The sequence below is a fragment of the Tauraco erythrolophus genome, chromosome 14, assembly GCF_009769465.1.
Source record: "Tauraco erythrolophus isolate bTauEry1 chromosome 14, bTauEry1.pri, whole genome shotgun sequence".
Taxonomy (NCBI): Eukaryota; Metazoa; Chordata; class Aves; order Musophagiformes; family Musophagidae; genus Tauraco; species Tauraco erythrolophus.
The window spans coordinates 16,169,789-16,191,089 of NC_141478.1; the positions used below are offsets into that span (position 1 = coordinate 16,169,789).

At 37.7% G+C, this 21,301-nt stretch overlaps 1 protein-coding gene across 5 annotated transcripts in view; it reads left to right on the plus strand.

The window, feature by feature from the left end:
• Nucleotides 1–19,278, plus strand: part of RNF111 (ring finger protein 111) — a 59,850-nt gene extending 40,572 nt beyond the window's left edge. For all 5 annotated transcript variants that reach the window (XM_086620622.1, XM_086620621.1, XM_086620624.1 and 2 more), the window contains exons 6-14: nucleotides 54–379; nucleotides 1,228–1,483; nucleotides 2,268–2,619; nucleotides 5,639–5,764; nucleotides 6,404–6,530; nucleotides 15,200–15,292; nucleotides 16,231–16,326; nucleotides 16,836–16,963; nucleotides 17,526–19,278. In XM_086620622.1, coding sequence (XP_086476748.1) covers nucleotides 54–379; nucleotides 1,228–1,483; nucleotides 2,268–2,619; nucleotides 5,639–5,764; nucleotides 6,404–6,530; nucleotides 15,200–15,292; nucleotides 16,231–16,326; nucleotides 16,836–16,963; nucleotides 17,526–17,643 — 1,622 coding nt within the window. In that variant the 3' untranslated portion in view covers nucleotides 17,644–19,278. The remainder of the gene's footprint in view (nucleotides 1–53; nucleotides 380–1,227; nucleotides 1,484–2,267; nucleotides 2,620–5,638; nucleotides 5,765–6,403; nucleotides 6,531–15,199; nucleotides 15,293–16,230; nucleotides 16,327–16,835; nucleotides 16,964–17,525) is intronic.
• Nucleotides 19,279–21,301: the final 2,023 nt, after the last annotated feature.

Below are 21,301 nucleotides of genomic sequence, written 5' to 3' on the forward strand. Positions count from 1 at the left end.
GATCAGCTTTACTAATTTCTTTGATTTCAATATTAACTTTCTTTATCTTCAAGATGATGTAAGAAGAACTGCATCTAACACAACACTGGAAACTAGCCCTCCAGCCCTGCCAAGGTTACCGTCATGCTGCCCTCAACATTCTCCTTGTGGAGGACCTTCGCCGACTCATCCTGCATTGGGGTACCCACATACAAGCTGCTTTCAGCAGCATGGCCACCACTTTCAACATCAACATCACCACCACCACCACCACAACCCTCACCCCGCTGTTCCACTATCTCCTTCATTCAGTGACTCCAGCTGCCCTGTTGAAAGACCGCCTCCAGTGTCTGCACCTTGTGGAGCAAGCAGCAGTTCTGGCACCAGTTACCATGACCAGGCATGTTTAATTCTTGTGACTCTCCCTTTGCAATTTCAAGTTGTTATAGATACGAGAAAATAGAATAGGATGCTGAATTGTGAATTATTCTCTTGTTCTGTAGCAGGCATTATAGAAGGGAACTAAAAGGAAAATTTGAACTGTAATATAAGGACACAAAAAATCCAAATTTTACAGAAAGTCATAATGAAACAAGTAATCAGTGACAGCAGACATCTTGATTACTGTAAGACGATAGTCGCTGTTTAAGCAAGCGAAATGTAAATACCTTGAAATAACCTCTGCTGATCATAGTGGTTTTTCAATGCAAATAATTGAACTGCTTTAAGGAAAGAAAAAATCAAGTCTAGCGCTCTGTTTATAAAAGGTAGAAAACCATTTTTAAAGACTTAAGTAACTGAAGTCACAGCTTTTAAAACAATATAGTTATAAGTAAGAACAATACTGTGCAAACTTAATTTATAACATGCAGAACTATCAAACTGGTTTCTGGTTTAAGTGTAATACATTAGACATAACTGAAACACTAATTCTTTTTTGCCTCCAAATATTTCAATACATGTTGCTCCCATACACTCTCTGATTTATCCATCATGGAGTTTTGGGGTTTTTTTTCACACAATCTCATGTAATGAATTTAGTATCTCTCACCAGATTCAAGAACTTAGGAATAAGATATGTTAACCATATCTAAAGAGTGTTCCAGAGTCGAGCCTTAAAACTTAAAAATTTTGATCCCAATTGCTTGTGATAGTATTTATTTATATTTTTTATCATATTATATTTGAGGGTGACTTTGTTTTCAATGTATGAAGAATTGCTTGAAAAGAGGTGGTTTGTTTACGCAGCAGGCATTGCCAGTAGACTTAAGCAGCAGTGGTATAAGAAGTCATGGAAGTGGTGCTTTTCATGGAACCTCAGCTTTTGACCCCTGCTGTCCTGGTTCTTCATCTCGAACTGCAATTTTTGGGCACCAGGCTGGTGCTGGCCCAAGCCAATCAATAACAATAGACGGATATGGATCGAGTATGGTTGCGCAGCCACAGCCGCAACCTCCTCCTCAGGCCTCGCTCTCTTCCTGTCGACATTACATGCATTCTCCTTGTAAGTACTGATAAGTGCTGGGTACCTGGGGGTGGGAACCAAACAAACAAGAAAACATACATCCCGGACAACATACGAAAACTCTTAGTAGCTGCTTGCTTAGAACTAGTCTTAGAACTGACCTAGCAAAACACATATTAAGAAATGTATTGAAACAGTTCAGTTTGTGTGAGGATTTGAACAGGATCAAGGTGAAATTAAAATACTTTCTTTTGACCTTAATAACATTCAGAGTTGAAAAACTACATTTACTAAGAAAATATTTTTTATCTCCTTTCTATTTTAGCAATGCCTTTTCATTTCTTTTTCCTTGGTCTGTCCCCTGTCCCATCACCTCAATGAGTTCTGCTTGAGCAAGCTCAGAGAGTCAACTCATTTGTTTGATTGTGATTTCTTTTTTTTGGATTTTATTGTCTCTAGTGGGCAATGGATAGTGGACTTGGGGGGAGGGGGTTGAATTGTTAAAAAAATAATAAACTTGAAGTAAGATTTCTCACCATATATATCTTTTTCAGCATGCATCACACGGTTTTGGTTTTGTTTTTTTTCTTTTTACCAACATTGGCAAGTGGAATACTTTCGGCTGCACAAAGTGTGGGTTTCTTGTAGGGTATATTGCTGGGTTCACTTTATTTTATAATTGCAAAAACACATGTTCCCATGTTGCCACTGTTTACACTGGTGTAGTAATACTGAAGCACCTGTGCAAAGATACTTTTAAAAATAATTTTAAGTCAAAATCTGCTACTGACCGAATTAAAAGCACCTGATGTTTTCATTGCAGATGCTTCTTTGACCAGACCTCTTCACCATCAGGCTTCTGCATGTCCTCACTCTCATGGAAATCCTCCTCCACAGCCACAACCTCCACCTCAAGTAGAATATGTCATTCCTCATCCAGTGCATCCCTTCCATCCTTCAATCTCCTCTCATGCATCTTCTCATCCTGTTCCACCTCCACCACCAACTCATCCTTTAGCCAATGCAGCTGCTCCAATACCACAGCATCTTCCTGCAACACACCAGCCTATATCCCATCACATCCCTGCAACAGCACCTCCAGCACAGAGGCTACATCCTCATGAAGTGATCCAGAGGATGGAGGTCCAGAGAAGAAGAATGATGCAACACCCAACGTATGTCACAAATGTACTCAGAGCAATATCTAAACATATAATTAATTTCCCTCAGGTTTGTAAAATGTTGCATGTGAATCTCAGACTGTTAATTGCATGGTTAGGAACTGTTAGTATGAAACCGTGGTAAGAAGTGTCTTTACATACCGTCACGGTCACATGAGAACAGTAAGACTGAACCTGTTTCATTACATCTCTCAGCAGTGTCTCCAGGTAAGGCACGAACGGGGTATGGAAGAGAAGGGAAGCTTACCTTTCTCTTGCTCATTACTCATCCTCCAGATAACAGGCAGGAATTCCTTTTCAAGCTGGTCAGCCTAGAAAATACATCATAAGCTTCTTTCAAATGTGTTCCTTGGCAGTGTGTTTTGACTTATTGATGCGGTTAAGATTCTTTTTATCTAACCAATGCTTTAAAATAAAATGAACGATTTATCATATAAGAGACCATTTACCAGATTTAATTCAGATTTAACCTTAGATACTTATATAGCTTCACTATGCCTTTATGTCTTTAGAAGAAGAGACTGAATAGTATCCATATGAGAATGTGACCAATGCTGAGATGTAGCTTTGGTGATATTGTTTAAGAGATGCTACTGTTGTTGTGAAAGTAGATTCATGACACTAGTATTAACGGAAATCAGGTCAGTACTGGCTTCATGTTCAGTCAGGAACTGAAGTTATTTTAATTCTGGAGATAATGCTTTGAAATATCCAAGAGTATTTCAAGAATGAGCTCTCTAGTTGTTGCTCCCAACTTTGTTATACAAATTCTGCTGGTAACTAACTTAAAACTGATGTAGACGTTAATGCTTAAACAAAAGTTTGCTTTAACTGCAACTTTTGAGGCAGTTTCCAGGTAGTTCATAAAAATATCTATAGGCAACAACTGCTCACAAAGTGGCACATGACAGACTTCCCCCTCCTATACCCCAGGAAGCTAAAATATAACCCTGCTTTCTCAGTCATTAAAATTTTGATCTGTCTGAACCTACACCTGTTCTTTTGTTATCTTTGCTTATGCAAATGGCATAACCTCTAGCACCTTAACCTAAACATACAAGCATTCCGCTTGTGTATGCCCATGATTATGCAGTCATACCCAAAAATTAATTTTGGAACTCTGAAGCCAGTGAATGTGAGGCAGCAAGATAGCATTTTAAGAAAAAATAATAATGGTAGCTATCTTACCAGTTCTGGGAACTTTCAGGTAGCTTGGGGATTGGAAATGTGAATATTGGCATTTCTTAGCCTAGTGAATTTTCTTTGTGTGTATAGAAGCTGTAGTCAAATGTTGATAATAGGTTCTTCGTTGACATTCTCTCTGAAGTCACTAATCTCGGGTCAAACAATGTCAGTTTGTTCAGTGAGGTTTCTCCTCTATTTTGTTTTGTAGTCTTATGAAATTGTTCCACCCTTGGTCTTTCTTTTCCTCTCTAATCCTCATACAAATTGCATGCAAAATCAAGATTGTAGGTGTCTTGGCCCAACCTCATATAAATCAGATTATACTCTGACAACCAGAAACTTGTCTACATTCACTCTGTTATTTAATACACAGACTGAGACTGACAGCAGACTTGCAGTTCCTTTGGTTCTGTGTCCTGGCATCTCAAAGCATTCTTAGATGCTGTTTCATCCTCCGTTTCTAGAACTAGCAGATGGGATAGTCTAGCTTGTACACCTTCTGTCTACCAATGTAGGACTCTTTCAGGATTGGAAGAAGAAAGTTATTAGAGTCCTCTTCTCACTGTCATGTCTCAAGTGTGGGTACAATAGCTATAACTTCCTTAAGGTCTTGGAATCAGCCACACAGTGTGCAGAAGGCAGTGTAATAGGGTGCCCTGCATTTGTGTAACATATGGATTTTCTGTTCATTTTAAATCTGATCACTCACTTTGTGCTAAGATTGTGGGATAGACAGCCTAGGAGTTTTTACGTTCATAGAAATAATTTCAAATGTGTCTTTTAAATTCAGACTGAATTTAGGAAAAATGAGCCTACATGACATTCGATTTTTATGGAACTGTGGAAGTTTTTTTGCTATGTTTTTTTGTTAAAATATGTTCTTTCAGATTTTTCCCCATAGTTATTTGATAAACTGAAGGGAGGCCAGACTAGGAGTAAGATCTGTTGATAGGGCTGTTCCATTGCAGAAAACTAATACTTCTAACACAGTTTATACAAGCTTTACAGATTTCTCTGGAGAATTGCCAATTTACAGTAATTAGGATAGTGTGCTGTTAAGTAACTTTTTACTTCTTTAGACATGTAAATTTACAATACATCTAGTTTACTTTGTCAGGTAGATTAAGGTGGTACTGAATCTGAAGACAGTGTACTGCTTTTGGCAAAATCCAAGTTTCTAGGTTGAATAAAAAAAAATACTTTCTACATTGAAAGCAATGGAAAGAAAAATACCAATCCTTTTCTTTCTGTAACTGGGAAGTGGTAAAGTAACAGAAGTCAGCTGCAAGGTTTTTTTGAAGATTTTTTTTCCAAAACTTTAGTTATTTACTAGCTGGCATGGAAAAAACTGTATGCTTTTATTACTTGAGCTATGATGCAAGCACGTTTCAAGGAAAATGTCCTCTGATCAGTCTATTAAATTTCCCCTAATTACCTTTGCTGGTATAATTTTACTAGAAACAAACTGCAGCATAGCTGTGAATGACTCTAAATCTCAACATGACCGTCATGTGGCCTTTGCTTTCCTACCTGCTGTTTGAAGTTAGGATTAAACGCTTTGTCAGCCCTTCTGTAATCACATCTGCCAAGTGAAGGGCGGATCGCAGTAGCTGAAGCTGGCTTTGTCTTTGAATATGAAATCTGTATTATAATTAGCTTCTAACTTATATCTAAAGTTGAAATTAAAATACTGTATGGAGAGTTTTGGGTTTTTTTTTTTATTTTAAATGCATTCCAGTAATTCAGTCTATAATGTTTTGATTATGGATGTCGCTTTCTTGATGCTAACAAGTATGTGAATTAACTGTTGCTGTTTTATTTTGTTTAGACGTGCCCATGAACGGCCTCCTCCACATCCTCACAGAATGCATCCAAATTATGGTCATGGACATCACATTCATGTGCCTCAGACAATGTCTTCCCATCCTCGACAAGCTCCGGAGAGATCTGCCTGGTTAGTAATCAGATACTATTTTAGTTCTTTGGGACTCAGGACAAAAGGCCATAATGTGTTTATCACAGTGCTGGTAATGCTGACTGTGATTTTAAAAAGTGTTGCATGCATTTGTAGTTTAAAATTTCTAGATGTTGATACGGCTTTGAAATACTGCTTTGAGTACTCGATATCTTAAATATATTTCTAGTGGGTTTTATCCATTGCTTTTAAAATGGAGTTGAGTGTTACTGACTGTAGGTAGCTATTTCAAGAATTGACTTTAAAATAGGCAAGTAAAACATTGCTGAAGACTATACTTATATTTCTGTTCTCTGTAAAATAGAGGTTTGGATTTGAGTTACAAACTAATTTATTCTCTTCTTTATCTGAACTTATTTAAAATTGCATCAGGCCTGCTCATGAAGGTTACAGTTAAGTTCTGCAAAATATTTATTATTTAAAAAAAAATACTTTTTACCATTAGAAAAGAGGTGCATGCATGACAGCTGCTGTTCCCACAAGTGTGAGCTACAGAGAAGACTTGCATAAAACTGTTACGGTAGCAGTGCTGTGTCGGTACGCTTTCCAAAGAAGTGGAATTGTATCTAGGAGTCAAGATGTACCTTTACTATAATGCTACTTTCATTCATGTGACAGGGAACTGGGAATTGAAGCTGGTGTGACTGCAGCTACTTACCCTCCAGGGCCCTTGCATCCTCACTTGGCCCACTACCATGCACCTCCTCGACTTCATCACTTGCAAATAGGGGCTCTTCCTTTAATGGTAAGGAGATAGCTTGTGAAAAATGATGATCGTTGGTCATTGTAATTATTTTGTTTGTCAGGAAAATTATTTTAAGGTTTACTGCATTTAATTGGACATGTATACATTGCTGCAAAAGTTAGTGGTTCAACTGAAGCAGAAAATACTCCAGTGTTTCTATGTGTTGCTCCCAGATAAGGGGCTAGAACAGAGAAAACAGTTTAGGATGCTAACATTGCTAACTTCAGCTCTTATAAAATTAAACATATTTTAATTAAATTGTCACTTGCATTGCAACACATTGACCCTCTGCATCTGATTTTTGAAGTTCAGATTCTTCTTTAACAAGTTTTGGATTGTTAAAGGTACCAATTTTCCATCCAGTGCATGACGATTAGCACTGGTGCTTTGTTTTTAAGATGTGTATACAGCACAGCTAGAATTCCATCTAGAGATCTGGTTCTTTTCAAATAATACTCTGTGTGATAAAGTATATAGTAGCATGAAGTGTTACAAGCAACAGGGAGTGTGAGAGTAAACTAGTCCCTTGTTACACGTAACTTTTTTTAATTACAGTAGAACACCAAGGAAAATAAACATAACTCTGACTTTTACAGAGTGTTATTTTTGAAACATTCATAGGTCTATTTAAAATATTCTTAATTTTGTTTATTGAAGATTAAAGAGACACAAATTTAGTTTAACGAGTATGTTTAGTGTTTCTATGTGGCGTTCTATGTAGCTAACCCGTATTATTTAACCCTCTTACAGCTAGGTAATCTAATCAAAATTGTAGGTTTATCTGTTATCAAATGCTAGAATTATAATTGAAAATAAACCTGCAAATGTTGTGTTAGTAGCCACAGTTGACATCTAGGGATTGAACTGTAAGTTTCCGACCAGTACTATCAGAGCTGTCTCTTCATAGTCTGATTTTACATTGCTCGTTCCTTCCTGTTTGACTAACAAACATGATAATGATCCTCAAGTACTTCCCTGACATATCAGGGTTGGTGATTCATTGGTACACAGCTTGCATACTTACCATAGCCTTTCTAGAGCAGGCTGTAGAATTTGGTATTTTAGCGTAGCCAACAAGATTCTTACTACGTAACCTTATCTATCGTGCATCATCAATTCAAATTAAGATTTGCTGCAGTATTCTTCAGTTAGGTGTCTGATTTTTCAAGTGGATGAAAAATGACTTGCCTCACATTTATTTCATGTGTTGTACTGTAACAGATAACATCAATTGTGGTGGTAAATGGGGCTAAATCCGGCTGGAGGCCAGTCACCAGTGGGGTTCTCCAGGGCTCAGTGCTGGGTCCGGTTCTGTTTAACATCTTTATCAATGACCTGGATGAGGGGATTGAATGTACCCTCAGTAAGTTTGTGGACGACACCAAGCTGGGAGGCTGTGTCGATCTGCTCGAGGGTAGGGAGACCCTTCAGAGGGATTTGAACAGACTGGATCGTTGGGCTGAGGCCAATGGCATGAGCTTTAATAAGGCCAAGTGCAGAGTCCTTCACTTGGGATGTAAAAACCCCAAGCATCGCTACAGGCTCGGGGAAGAGTGGCTGGAGAGCTGCCTGGCGGAGAAGGACCTGAGGGTGTTGGTTGACTACCAGCTTGATATGAGCCAGCAGTGTGCCCAGGTGGCCAAAAAGGCCAATGGGATACTGGCGTGTATCAAGAATAGTGTGACCAGCAGGAGCAGGGAAGTGATCCTGCCCCTGTACTCGGCACTGGTGAGGCCGCACCTGGAATATTGTGTCCGGTTTTGGGCCCCTCGCTTTAAGAGAGATATTGAGCTCCTGGAGCGGGTCCAGAGAAGGGCGACTAAACTGGTCAAGGGGCTGGAAAATAAAACTTATGGGGAGCGGCTGAGGGAGTTGGGGCGGTTTAGCCTGAAGAAGAGGAGGCTGAGGGGAGACCTGATTACGGCCTATAAATACTTGAGAAGGGGAGGTGGGGGAAGGGCTCTTTACATTAGTGATGGGTGATAGGACAAGAGGAAATGAGTATAAGCTTAGTCAGGGGAGATTCAGGTTGGATGTTAGGAAGTATTTCTTCTCTGAAAGGGTTGTCAGCCACTGGAATAGGCTGCCCAGGGAGGTGGTTGAGTCCCCATCCCTGGATGTGTTTAAGAAAAGGGTGGATGAACTACTTAAGGATATGGTTTAATGGGAGATTAGGGACGGTTGGACTGGATGATCTCTAAGGTCTTTTCCAACCTAGAAATCTATGAAATCTATGAATTGCCTTAGATTCTCAGAGAGAGAGGGCCTTCCTGTCAGTTCAGGGAACTGCAATTACATTAGGAGGCAGCAAGTTAAACATACGCCTATTTTATCTCATTTTCTAGCGGGGCTAATAAGTCAATTATGGGATTTATTTCCGCTATTGCTCTGAAGTTTCTAGAAACTTCGGAGTTCAGCCGATCCTTGTATTAGTGTGATGAAAAATTTTTAACTGTATTTTAAATTTCATAGAAGTATTGCTACAACTAAAATGTTACACAAGCAAGTAGTTGGGATCTTGCTGTTTATCATCTTTTTAGGAGTAGAATGAAAACAAGCTGTGATAGAGAATCTTCAGAAGTATTTCTTGAATGTGTGATAAAATACTTCAGGGAATCTTGCCCTTCTGCTCAGTTACAAATGGATAAAAGTGTCAGATGAAATAGGGTTCTTTTAACTCTACAGAAACTTGTGCATGTCTTTATGTAGGGATATCTAATCCTTGTAATAGTAATTAATCTCTGATGAAATGGAGTTGAAGCTGTTAATATTTTGAGGTTTTGTACACACTGTACTGACAGCATGTTTTACAATATATAGACTGCTGTAAGCAGTACTTCCTCAAATGCTGGGGATGTTTTGAACTTTGCTGTGATCAGATCAAGTGTTACGACTTTGAAGTTGCATTCTGAGTGTCTGACGAATTTGAAGTGTATTCACGTTACATGAGCTAGAGGAACAGAAGGGCAGGTTAGAGCACTGTTAGAAGTTATATATACAATGAGTTCAAAGCATTACAAATGCCTTTTGGTGATTCTACCACTTCTATGGAGGTAATGAAAGCCAAAGTTTTCTTCATTTGCATGTACATGAGGGTACAGTAGATCCGTCAGAAAAATTGACTTTGAATATAGAGCATGTAGTCAGTGAAGATTTTCATCTAACCAACTTAACTGGATATTAAATGAAAGTGCCATTTTAGTTTTTATTAAAGAGCAACAATCAATTGCAGCTGTCGCCTGGGTTTTTTCGTTGTGACTTTAGGAAAAGGGGCAGGGGAGGAGAGGCTGAACTGGGATTAGAGTCCCTCTGCTAAGTGGTAAATGTTAGGAGGAGTGTTTTCTTCTTTCAGTAAGTACGGAGGGTACTAACTATCAATTTACAAGGCTCATTAGTTGTATTTTTGGTGCAGATGTCATCAAATGTTGTTCTCTCTTCTGTACTAGGGAGGTGTCTTTTACAGTAACTCATGCATTAGGTCAGCTAAAAAATTATTTGTGTTGAATCCACTTTCTGAAATAGCATGCTGCCCAGTAGGCAGTGTGCATTTTTTTTTCTGTGGAGTGCTAAAACTCCTTCAAACTACTGCCAGACCATAAAGGGCATAATGGATTATTTGTGCTTTAATGACATTAGTACTCTGATACATCAATTTCAGATTTTAATTGGATGCAAATAACCTAATCTTCATCCAGTCAGTGCTGGAATGTAGACTGCAGTTTTAATCCTCAGGAAGAAAAATTGTAAAGATATATAGGGGGAGATAATTAGTGTTCAGCTTTGACAGAGAGGGAAACAAAATCTCCTTTTCTGTTAGGTTGGTTGAATAAACTTTCACCTGTTTAAATGCTGATACTGGAGGAATCCTGGATTAAAAGCAGTTAAAAAGAGCTTCCTTCATATCTGTGTAGACATGGATTAAGCTGCGTCCCTCCTTGATTTAACACAATTATTTTAAGTGTTCCCATCATTACTGCTTTAATGCAGTGTACATGCTGAGGAAGGATCTTCTGTCAAAGTGATTTTTACCATGAATTCCGTTCTGTGAACTTGAACAGTGTTTTTAGGAAGAATCAACTGAAGGTCAATGTGTGGCGTAACTAGTGAAACATCAGACAAGACAGACACTGGAGACAGAGGCTTTACCTGTTCCTCTGATGCCAGTGCATGTTAGATGGGACTTCAGTTTCTGTTTGCTCTGAGTGACTTTGGCTGCTCTTTTGGAACTGTTGATTAAAGGCTTTTTGACTGAGAGTGCCCAGCACCAGCTATCACATCTGGGTGGACAGGATGGGAATTTCTGTAATTTAATAAGCTGTAATGGATGTTAAAAGGAATGTGATTTTTTCATAGTGAACTATGTGTCAGCCATAATTCTGACTAGCCGAACCATACAGCTGTAATGTGGTATCCAAGCACAATTCCTTTTCTCCTGTTGCTTCAGGAAAGAAAAGGCATCCTATTTGTAGTGAAATCTGGAAGGGGAAAAATCCAAAAAGAAATCTTCAGAAGGTATTTCTAAATTTGGTCTGAGGACACCCTGAAGGTGATCCCCTTTATACTGCAAGCTCTCTGGAGTCTCATGTTTTCCAAATGTTATCTATTTACCTGGTTGACCAGAATGCTATGTTTAGCTGTAAAATTGGTTGCTTATGGTAATTACAAAGATGAGAATATTTCTAATGTTTTTCAGGCTTCAAAAACTAACAAAGGATTAGAAAAATGGATAATAATGTGTAATTTGCTATAAAGTATCAAAAGTCTGTGGACGTTCATTTAAAAATTGTAATTTAGTTCAGCTTTGAAACAGGAACTTGCTCAGAATATAAGTTTGTTACTAGGACGCTTTAAAAAAAAAAAGCAGTGCTTTATATTTTAAATCTACTCTGTTAAAGAAAGTTATTTTTATGAATTGGATTTGTTCTTTTTATGTCATTTAATGAGGTTTGGGGCAGAAGGTTAAAACTAGAAGGTCTTTATCGCCCACTTTCTATCTTTTCTTCATAATCAAAGAAGAAAAACAAAATCTCTTTAGCTCTAAACTGGTAACTAAATTTTGAAGACCTGAAGCGGGCAGTGTTCCCTTTGTGCCTTTTAACTTAATATAACTTCTATGCTTGTTTAGGTGAATAACTAGCTACACCTGGTCAGGGCTTTTGACTATTTAAAACTTGAGCAACAAACATGCCACTAATACAGTATTCGATTCAGCTTGTTTTTAAAGCATGCAGAGCTGCCATAAGTACAATTTTCAGACCGTATTATGCATAGTAGTGGGATTTGGTGGTGGCTGGGTTGGGAGTTTTCGTGGGTTTGAGGGGAGGAGGTGGTTGTGGTGGGGTTTTTTTAAGTTTCTATTTTGTAAAATATATCTTAAATAGTGGAGGCTATCTACATGCCTCTCAAATTGCTCAAGCTATCTGTTAATCAAAGAAGTTCCTGGGATATGCTGTTCTAGTCTCTTAATTCCAACTTCTTCTGCTTAAAAAAAGCTAACAAACTTCTTGTAAAATATCTGAACACTTAGCTTAAGGCTATAACTTAATGCAGCTGTAGTAGTTCAAGGTGAACTTTAGATTTGAACTAGCCACATCAAATATAACTGCATTTTTCAAATAATAAAACTGACTTTTGTAATGCAGCTGCTACTTTTTTCTTAATACAAACATTAATTATACTGTTTTTCATTTTTTTGTGGAATATAAGCTGTTGAATGCTCATTTTGTGTTCCCCTCAGACAGAGATCCAGTTAGGTTTTTGCTGTGCGGCACACATTACTTGTTCCTTTGCACAGTGTCTCTCTGTGAAAACTGCAATTTTCCTTGTTTGAATTTGGCTTATTAAGATATTAATTGATCATCTTTACTTTTTTTTGAGTATTGATGTAGACTTAAGCAGTTAACTGGATAAGCTTATTGTTGGGATTTATTGTAATATGTATGATCATACTTAATATGAACCATTGACTAAAAAAAGTTGGGATGGACAAGATAAGTACTACTGTATAATGGGAAGAATCTCTACACTGATTGTGGCAACTGAAAGGCAAAGAAATCTTGGTAGAAGGTGTTTAAAGGAAGGTAGCAAGGAAGAAGGTCTTTCGTTCAGGTTAGCTCTTTCAAACTTGCAGAATGTTTGTGATGTAAATAGCTCAGACTTGGCCTTGAATTTTTTAGTTGCTGCAAATTTTTGTGATAGTCAGAAGTGTCAATAGAAGGTGCAAAACCAGAAAGAGATCATACTTGTTCTAAAGGAAACAAACAGTTCTTGGCAGACTTATACTGGAATTTTCAAGTCCAGAGTATTTTGTTTTAAAGTATATATTATAATTTGACTGTATCCAAAAGAATACATACAAGCACTTAGTGCAGACTGGCATTATCTAAAACTCTTTACTTTCTTCATTAGCTTTAAGCTTTTCCTTTTTTCTTATGTTCAATATGAAAACTTACTGAAAACATGCTTCCACTTTTGTGTGTGAAGCTGTTTCAAGAAAGCTGCAACCTCCTCTTTGCATTTGAAGCTTGAGGGTAACTGTCAAAGGGATTTCAGTTTGACTTTTTAGTTGGGCGTTATTGATAGTAACTCTATTGCTCATCTTTCCTCCAGCTTGTAGTCACAAATGTAATTAGTTAAAATCATGCTGTGTTACCAGACTGCTTATTCTGCAGGTGTAAAAGATCTATTTTTTTTCCTACAGAGATGGTTTTTCAAAATACAGTGTTTTTACTTCGCCAGAAGTGGAAGATGCACTCTCACAATATTTTATAAAAGAACCTGTACATAATGTATGTTCAGATAATTTTGCAGAGGTGTTACGCTATTCCCCATCAGGATAATTTGAAGGCCTATGTGTATTTTTAATGCACTCTCCCAAATTCCTGTTACAGCCACAGTTTATATGGTCAAACAGTAAGACCCCTAACACCAACAGATATTACTTACAGGAAATGTTTAGCTCTGCAGATGAATATACGTATCTTGTGATATAAAATTCTGTATTTACAGTCATACTGAATTCATGTATTAGTATATAATCTCTGTAAACACATTCTGCATATTGCATAACAACTTAGATCTTTAAATTGATGTGCTGTTGGAGTTTGCAGCAATCATCCTGTCTTGCTTGCTTCTCATCTCCAGCTCCAGTTAGTACCAGACTAATACATACTTAGGCAGCTTACAAGAGAGGCTCCTGCTGTATTAGGATTCTGGAAATATTCTGAAAGTTAAATCTTCACTTTCTATTACTCTGGTTTGTAAAAATCTAATACTAATATTGTGGCTGTGTTTGTGGCTTCTATTTGTACTACATGGTCATCACTTAACAATCACCATGTAGACTGTTTTAAAATAATCAGATTCTCTTTTTCTTTTCTGAGAAAAAAAAAAAAAAAAATTAGGGCAGAGAAATCTCTTCTGACCCTGTGAGCTTTTAGTTACCAGGCTGGATTTGAAAAATGTAGAAAGGTTGCCTATAGATCTGTTATGTTGTATGAGTAACTTTGTCTAGGCCTATGCTTTCTCACAATGCATTAATTCAGTTTTACACCTTTATATATGTTAAGCTTAGAAGTGTCTGCTGGATATAGGAAAAGCCACACATGAATACCTGACTTCATGAGTAATATCTGGGATATCTGACTTGTTGACAGCCTCATGAGATGAATTTTGAGCTGTCATATACAGCAGCAGAGATGATACCAGCTGATAGCACAGAAAGGAAGACAGTACTTCCCAAGTACTTAACATTATTTCCAAATGAACTGCTGCTTACAGTCCTCGCATCAGTGCAGTGTACGTGATTAAGTAAACTGAATCTGCTCATTGTTTGGGGCTTTTTTTTCACCTGTTCATTAAAAATTGCTACTGGTATGTTTCTGACAAAAGGTTAATACCATTATTCACTCATATTGCAGGGGTAAAAATGGAATGCAGAAGCCCTGCTGTGAAGGTGGTCCGTGGTGGTTTAACTACCTTTCTGCTTTCCTGTACGAAAAGCACTGGTGCTTGAAATGTCTTAGGGTGTATCACTGGATACTGGTGTTTTGTTCGCTGCTTGTATCTCTTAATGTGCAAGGAAGTCAGTGGATGCTTGAATGTAGAGTGTATGTAGAGTTGCCTGTGACGTTAGATGTGAGTTTTGAGTGTTACTTTTTTACCTACCTCTAAATTTGAAGTGTGTCTGAAGATGTTAGTTGTTTGGGGTAAGATAAGGATATTGGCTGTTTTTTCCAGATGGTTAGCCATGTTTCTTCTGCGATACCAAAAACTTACATTTGAGAATCTATAGCAAGTCCTTTTTGTAGCTTCATGAGTAGCTTTTAGGTGTTTTGTTTACAAAAAAAAAAGGTAGATATTTATGGTGATTTATACAAAGTAGGTTAAAATTTTAGAGACTTGGAAAGTGAGACCAAGCAATACATAATGCAGCTGTGGGAAGATTATAATAGAGGACCTAGTGTCACTTCTGTTTTGCTTCTGGTTATATTTAGAGAGCTCAGAGTGGTGGTGTGTCATGCTGTCAGTTGGAATTGTATGCTTACGCTGAGGAGTATAAATAATAAGTGATTCAATACAAGCAAAAGGATCTTAAATTTTACAAAGTGAACAGTAAAATACTGAAACTGTTCTGAATAGGTTTAACTTAACATCTGCTGTTTGAATAGGTACCAGACATGGCGGGCTACCCTCACATCCGTTACATTTCATCGGGATTGGATGGAACATCATTCAGAGGCCCTTTCAGGGGCAATTTTGAGGTTTGTAATAGAATGAAACTAGATATATGTCAAAATGTGTCATGAGGGAATATGGGGAGGGTGTATGGTAGAGAGCTAGTTTTATATCTAGATGTAAAAGAATCATAAAGAAAATACCCTTTATTTATAGAATGACCTCACCATCATGAACTGGGATAAAAGGACATTGAAAAGTCAGTCAATAAAATGTGCCCCGGACAATGTAGGCTTAGGTGGTTATCAACTGACAGTATCTCTTGCTCTGCCTAGCACCTCAGTTAGCAGGATGTAGTATTCACATAATATGTTGGTCAGAAGTAGTGGTGTCTCTGAATAACTGTGCCAGGATCCTCCTAGTGAGGGCGAAACTTGACAACTTTAACAGTGCTGTCCTGTTTCTTATGTAGTGCAGGAATTGAAACTGAGGGAAGGAGAAAAAAAAAAAGGAGAAAATAAAAGGTATCAGATGCAGAGAGTTAATGACCTAGTCCACTGAAAACATCTTCAGTGACATCTCATGGTTCTAATAAACTCATTGCTGGAGAAAATAAATCAGTCGTTGTATTTCAACTTAAGCAACTTTTCTTTTCTTCGAAGCTTTAATGACTGTTAGAAAGCAAATATTTACATAGTGCATTTTAATTGCATTTTCCTCATTAGACACACAAGTATGTGTGAACATACAGATAACCATTCTTAGCTGACAAATAATTTCTAATTTTTTTAGTAGTAAAGTAGTATTTCCCTATAGCTTAAAATACCAGGCAGTGTTGTGTGGATTTTTCTATGGAAACCCATCACTTTTCCCACACAACATACTCTTTTTCTAAAATTTTGCCTGTATTTAAATAAATTGGGAATTGAGAGTTTGTCATTCTGCAAATGGGTTAGAATAATATTTACTCAAGGTAATTCAAATAACAGTTCTTATACTGTTTATTCCTTGATGATTTTTTTAGGAGCTGATTCACTTGGAGGAACGATTAGGCAATGTTAATCGTGGAGCAACACAGGGAACTATAGAAAGATGCACATATCCACATAAATACAAAAAGGTGAGGCCTGTCTGTAATAATTGTTTGAAAATGGAATAATGTTTATGTCTAGCTTAAATCTGCAGAAATGTCACCTTCAAAGAGTGTATGTTTTCTGTGTCTTGCAATTTCAAGGATTGTAAGGAAAGCTTACAATGCCACTTCTTTCGCAAAGAAAATTAAAAATTTGGTCCTTAGATCAAGAGCTACTCTAATATGATAAAAAAGATGTAGTTTGATACGATTTAATAAGTTGTGCAGCAGTTATAGCCTTGTGAGCAATGAAACAACTATTGGTAATAGCTAAATTGTCAGCAGACTTCAGTGATAACTCATGAAATGAAGTAAGACTATTTTTGCAATAAATCTGAAATGTCCTGTGATTTTGCTCCAGGTGCTAGTTCTTGATTCGTTTTGGTTCAAATACATTTGAATAAATATTATTAAATGTTTTCAAAGAAGTATGTGTTGAGTATGTATTAAAAACAGGTTTTATTCAGTTTGTCAATAATGTCATCTCTACTAATAAGGTAACAACTGATTGGTTCTCACAGAGGAAACTGCACTGCAAACAAGATGGGGAGGAAGGAACAGAAGAAGACACAGAGGAAAAGTGTACCATCTGTTTGTCTATATTGGAGGAAGGTGAAGATGTCAGGTAAATAGAACCACTGAATATCAGGATATAATGTTAATGTTCTGACTTTGAGACCAACTTGAATATGGTACACTACTCTTTGCAGTACTTTCTAGTTAACAGTTACAGTTGAAGGCTATCTGTTGTTGAACCGATAAACAGAACAAGCGGCAATTGAAAACACACATTATTCAGTCTGTATTGTCTTTGGGTAGAACGAAGGTTGGGATTTTTATGCTCTTCCACAAGTTGAGTGTCTTATAACAAGAGCCCGAGCGGATACCCTGAATTAATCAGGACTGTCAATTTTAGTTTTCTTAGAGTAATGCTGCTTAAGCTGTAACAGATTTAAATCAGTGTAGTATGCAAAAGCTAGCTGATGCTTCATTGCCCATATCCATTTCTTCTTGGAAGGAGACATAATGCAGGTTGAACTGGAAAGGCTAGTGAAACTTGTGGAAAAACATGCAAATACAAAAAGGATAAACACCTCAATAGCAAAAGCCACATTACTGTTTTTCCAATGGGTACATTGATATGGAAATGCTTTATTAACACTGATGTTTTTCTGTTCTGATGACAGGCGCCTTCCATGTATGCACCTTTTCCACCAAGTATGCGTAGATCAGTGGTTGATTACTAACAAGAAGTGCCCCATTTGCAGAGTGGACATTGAGGCTCAACTGCCTAGTGAAAGTTGACACCGCTTTCCAGAACTCTTGTCCTCCCTTTCACTCCCTCTCATCCTTCCTGGTACTGTAGTCAACCAAAGATGGCATGACTTACCTGCGCAGATTTGGAAGCATTGAACCTCGAGTGCTGGCTCTGCTATATGGTACAACTAATGCTAGACCTACAATTTATGTAGAAGACAGTTGAGTTTCAGTGTATTTATAAAACTTTTTTTTAGGTTTTACATTTTTTCTTTTAATTCATTACTGTATTTTTGCATGGTTCCTTGTATTGCATTTGTTTGCACATATTATGGGCTTTGTGACCCCAAACTTGCAGGCAAGATTAGCTGCTTCAGTAAGTAGAATTGTGTGGTCTCTCTTTTTGGTTGGTTTTACATAGTATCGAGCTTTGAAAGTATGATTTCACTCATTACTAACCTCGGATTCCTTAATTTAATCTATCATATATTTTAGTTTAAATGTATAAAGAACATCTAGAAAAGGATAATATTATGTATTGAGACATTCCTTAATTAGGAAAAAATGGCTGCTGTATATTTACAATATCAGTTCTGAGTCAAATAACATCCTTAATACTGGGAACAGAATATGGACTATATTCAGTTTGACTGATACGTATAGCATACTCATCACCAGAGTTTTTGTCTGATCAGAATTTTGTGTTCGTTTTTAAAATTTCAGCACAATGCAGATATATTTGAATGTCAATATTGAACATTTAGACTGCTGTTCAGATTGTATTTATCATTTTCTTCCTATGTCTAGAAATTTGAATCCCTAACTTAAATATTTGCTGCTGTGAAACAGCTCTAGTGAACACTAAATGTTGATTTCAGTTAGCTGGATTGTAGATACTTGCAGATTGAAAAAAAAATATTAGGGAAATGGAAAAAGAGCTTAGAATCTGTTTGGTCTTCTGCTAACTTAAGTTGAAGTATCTGCGCACATTGAGGGGGTTTTTTTGGTTGTGGTTTTTGGGTTCTTTTGGGGTTTTTTTAAAATATAAACTATTCAATAAGGACTTAGAGCTGCAGGGTTTTGGTTTTTGGTTTTTTGGTGGGGTTCATTGGGGGGGGTTATTTTGGCAGATATACATGCATTCGTAGAACTTCTAAGGATTCCAGGCTTGTCTTGGGATTTTTATTAGTTTTAAAGTTAATAAAGTTAGCTAAATCCACTTGTCTCTTGTTTTATTTTTCATTAGTAAATTGATAGCCTGTAAATTTCTGTAGAAACTGAGACACAACTTAATGTGGTTACCTAGTTTTTGCCTTGATCATAGATGCCCTCTTTATAAATTACCAACAGTCCGTCACTGATTGAAGTATTTTCTATAGTTAAGATTTGCTGCGTAATATAGTATATAGAATTAAGTTATAATGTACTAACATTTCGCCTTTGGCGAGGAGGTTTTAATCCACATCAGAATTCAAATTGCTCATCAACATTCTTTCACATATACTATAGTTTATTTAAATGTGCTCAACATTGCAAAATGCAAATGTGCAAAAACATTGAGACAGTATTACTGTCATTTTGGAAAAGACGTTCCTCGGGGGATCATACATGAACATGTTGATAAGCTTGCATTAAGCCACCTGCTTTGTAAGTGGATTGAATAATAAATACCTTCAGTTTCTCTTGTCTTTGTCTTTCATAATCAGATTAAATGTACAATGGTTTACAGTACACCTAGAAGATGAACTGTTATGTTTACACTAAAAAAAGTGATTCATTTATAAATATTATCTTGTCTAATTAGATGCCTGTTTTTGTCTGGTTAAAGCTGCTTTCTTTTTATATTTTTTTTTTAATCTGCTAGGCGTAGCATTTGCCAGTGCAGTGTCTATTGCTGGAAACAAACTTAACACCTCTGGCACTGAGGCTTTATGCAGAGACAAATTTTATTTCAGCATGTGTGATAAATGGACATTTTCAAGCTTAATTGCATTGCTAAAACTGAACTTAAAACCACTTTGTGCTTGTACCATGTGGGGATATGGGAGAACAGCAACACGTGGTTTGACTGCTTCAAAACTTGACATGGTTTTATGCTAAAGCTTCTTGAATATTATGCCTGTAGGAAACTGAAAGTGAGTAAGAAGTTGAAGCTGCATTGGTAAAAAATGAATAAGTAACTAGAAGGACTGAACAGACACTTTCTGTTCTTCAGTGACTGTTTAAAAGGAGGGGAGTTACTTGACCACTGGTGCTTGAAGTCTGATGATACTCACTCTTAAAAGTTTCCAAAAGGTACTTGAGAGACATGGGACAAAAAAAAAAATGGGGCCTCTGAAATAATTGAGACCCTGGGTATGGGACAGAAGCTGTTTTGGCTTCCTTACAGGATGAAGAAGCACAGATTTGGGGTTTTTTTTTTTTTTTTTTCAAGGAAATCTTTTATGCACCTGATTTGGGTGTCTGATACTAGAGGTATTTTAGTGGTCCATGAATTGACTTGTTTTATAACTACTACGGATATTGTTTTTGCTTTTAAATGTATGCATAACATTGTAATGTGATGTTAAACATTTAGGTATTTCCCAGGAATCACAGTGTTCTGATCTTACGTGCTATTGCAGGGGCTAATAAAGCCACAGCCTATTTCTATTCCAGAAAGTTGTGGCTTAACCGTAATTTAAAGGAAGGAAAAAGACTAGGCTTTTGATTTTTGAAAAATTCCACCACTTACTGTGCTTTATATGCTTAGATGCATTGCCTTAAGTTTTCTGCAGCATCTTTGACTTTGAAGATAAGATTCTCAACAGTATGCATCAAATTACTTTTCATATAAAATACCATTGTCAATGGAAATCCTTTTGTATGCAATAAATAAAATGTTAGACTGGTATCATTCAAAAATCTGTTTCTTATGCAAGCTTTGGGTTTTTTTCCTTTTGCCTTATTTTGCTTTTGTTAAGTCTTGATCTGTAAAAATTTTTCTGTGTACGTGTATTTTTACAGGTACTGCCTGTAACAAATTCTCTCAGTGAAGGGTCAACATTTAGCCACAGTTAAAATACGTTGGTAACAGAACCATCTGGAACTCGGGAATTCAGGAAAACTGCCCTTATGAAGGATAACAAAATGTTAACTTCTGCATAAGTGAGTAAACATACACTGCCGATTTGGGGAGATGGCAGAGGAGCTGTTAGGAGAGTTCCGTCAGTTCAGGCAACTGCTGTAGAGTTGGAATTCCCGAGTCTCGGGGCTGCCTCTCCAACTGTTACTCGCTGTCACGAGCCGACCGACATGCCACTATGTGGAGTTCGAAATAAACGCTGGATCGCGTCTGTTGGGACTCATTTCCCACGGCGCAGAGTGCCAGGTGCTAATTGCAGCCGGCTGCCGCCCGTACAGCCCGGGAGCGCTGGTGCCTCCTGTGTCCCAGCTGCCCCCAGCGCCGGGCGCGCCCCGCTCCCGCCATCAGGTGTTGTTACCCCCCCGCCCATGGCCAACCCGCCCCTCCGGCCACCTCGGCTTCGCCTCAGCGGCGGCACCAGAGGCGCCGCGCCAGCCCCGGTGCGCGCATGCGCCGGCCCCGCACGGGCAAGGCGTGGCTCGCCGGAAGTTGTTGAAGTCGTTTCCCTTTTGGGAGGGGCCTGAGAAGGCGGACCAATGGCGTCCGTGCATCGTACGAAGCTGCCCAATAGGAGAGCGGGAG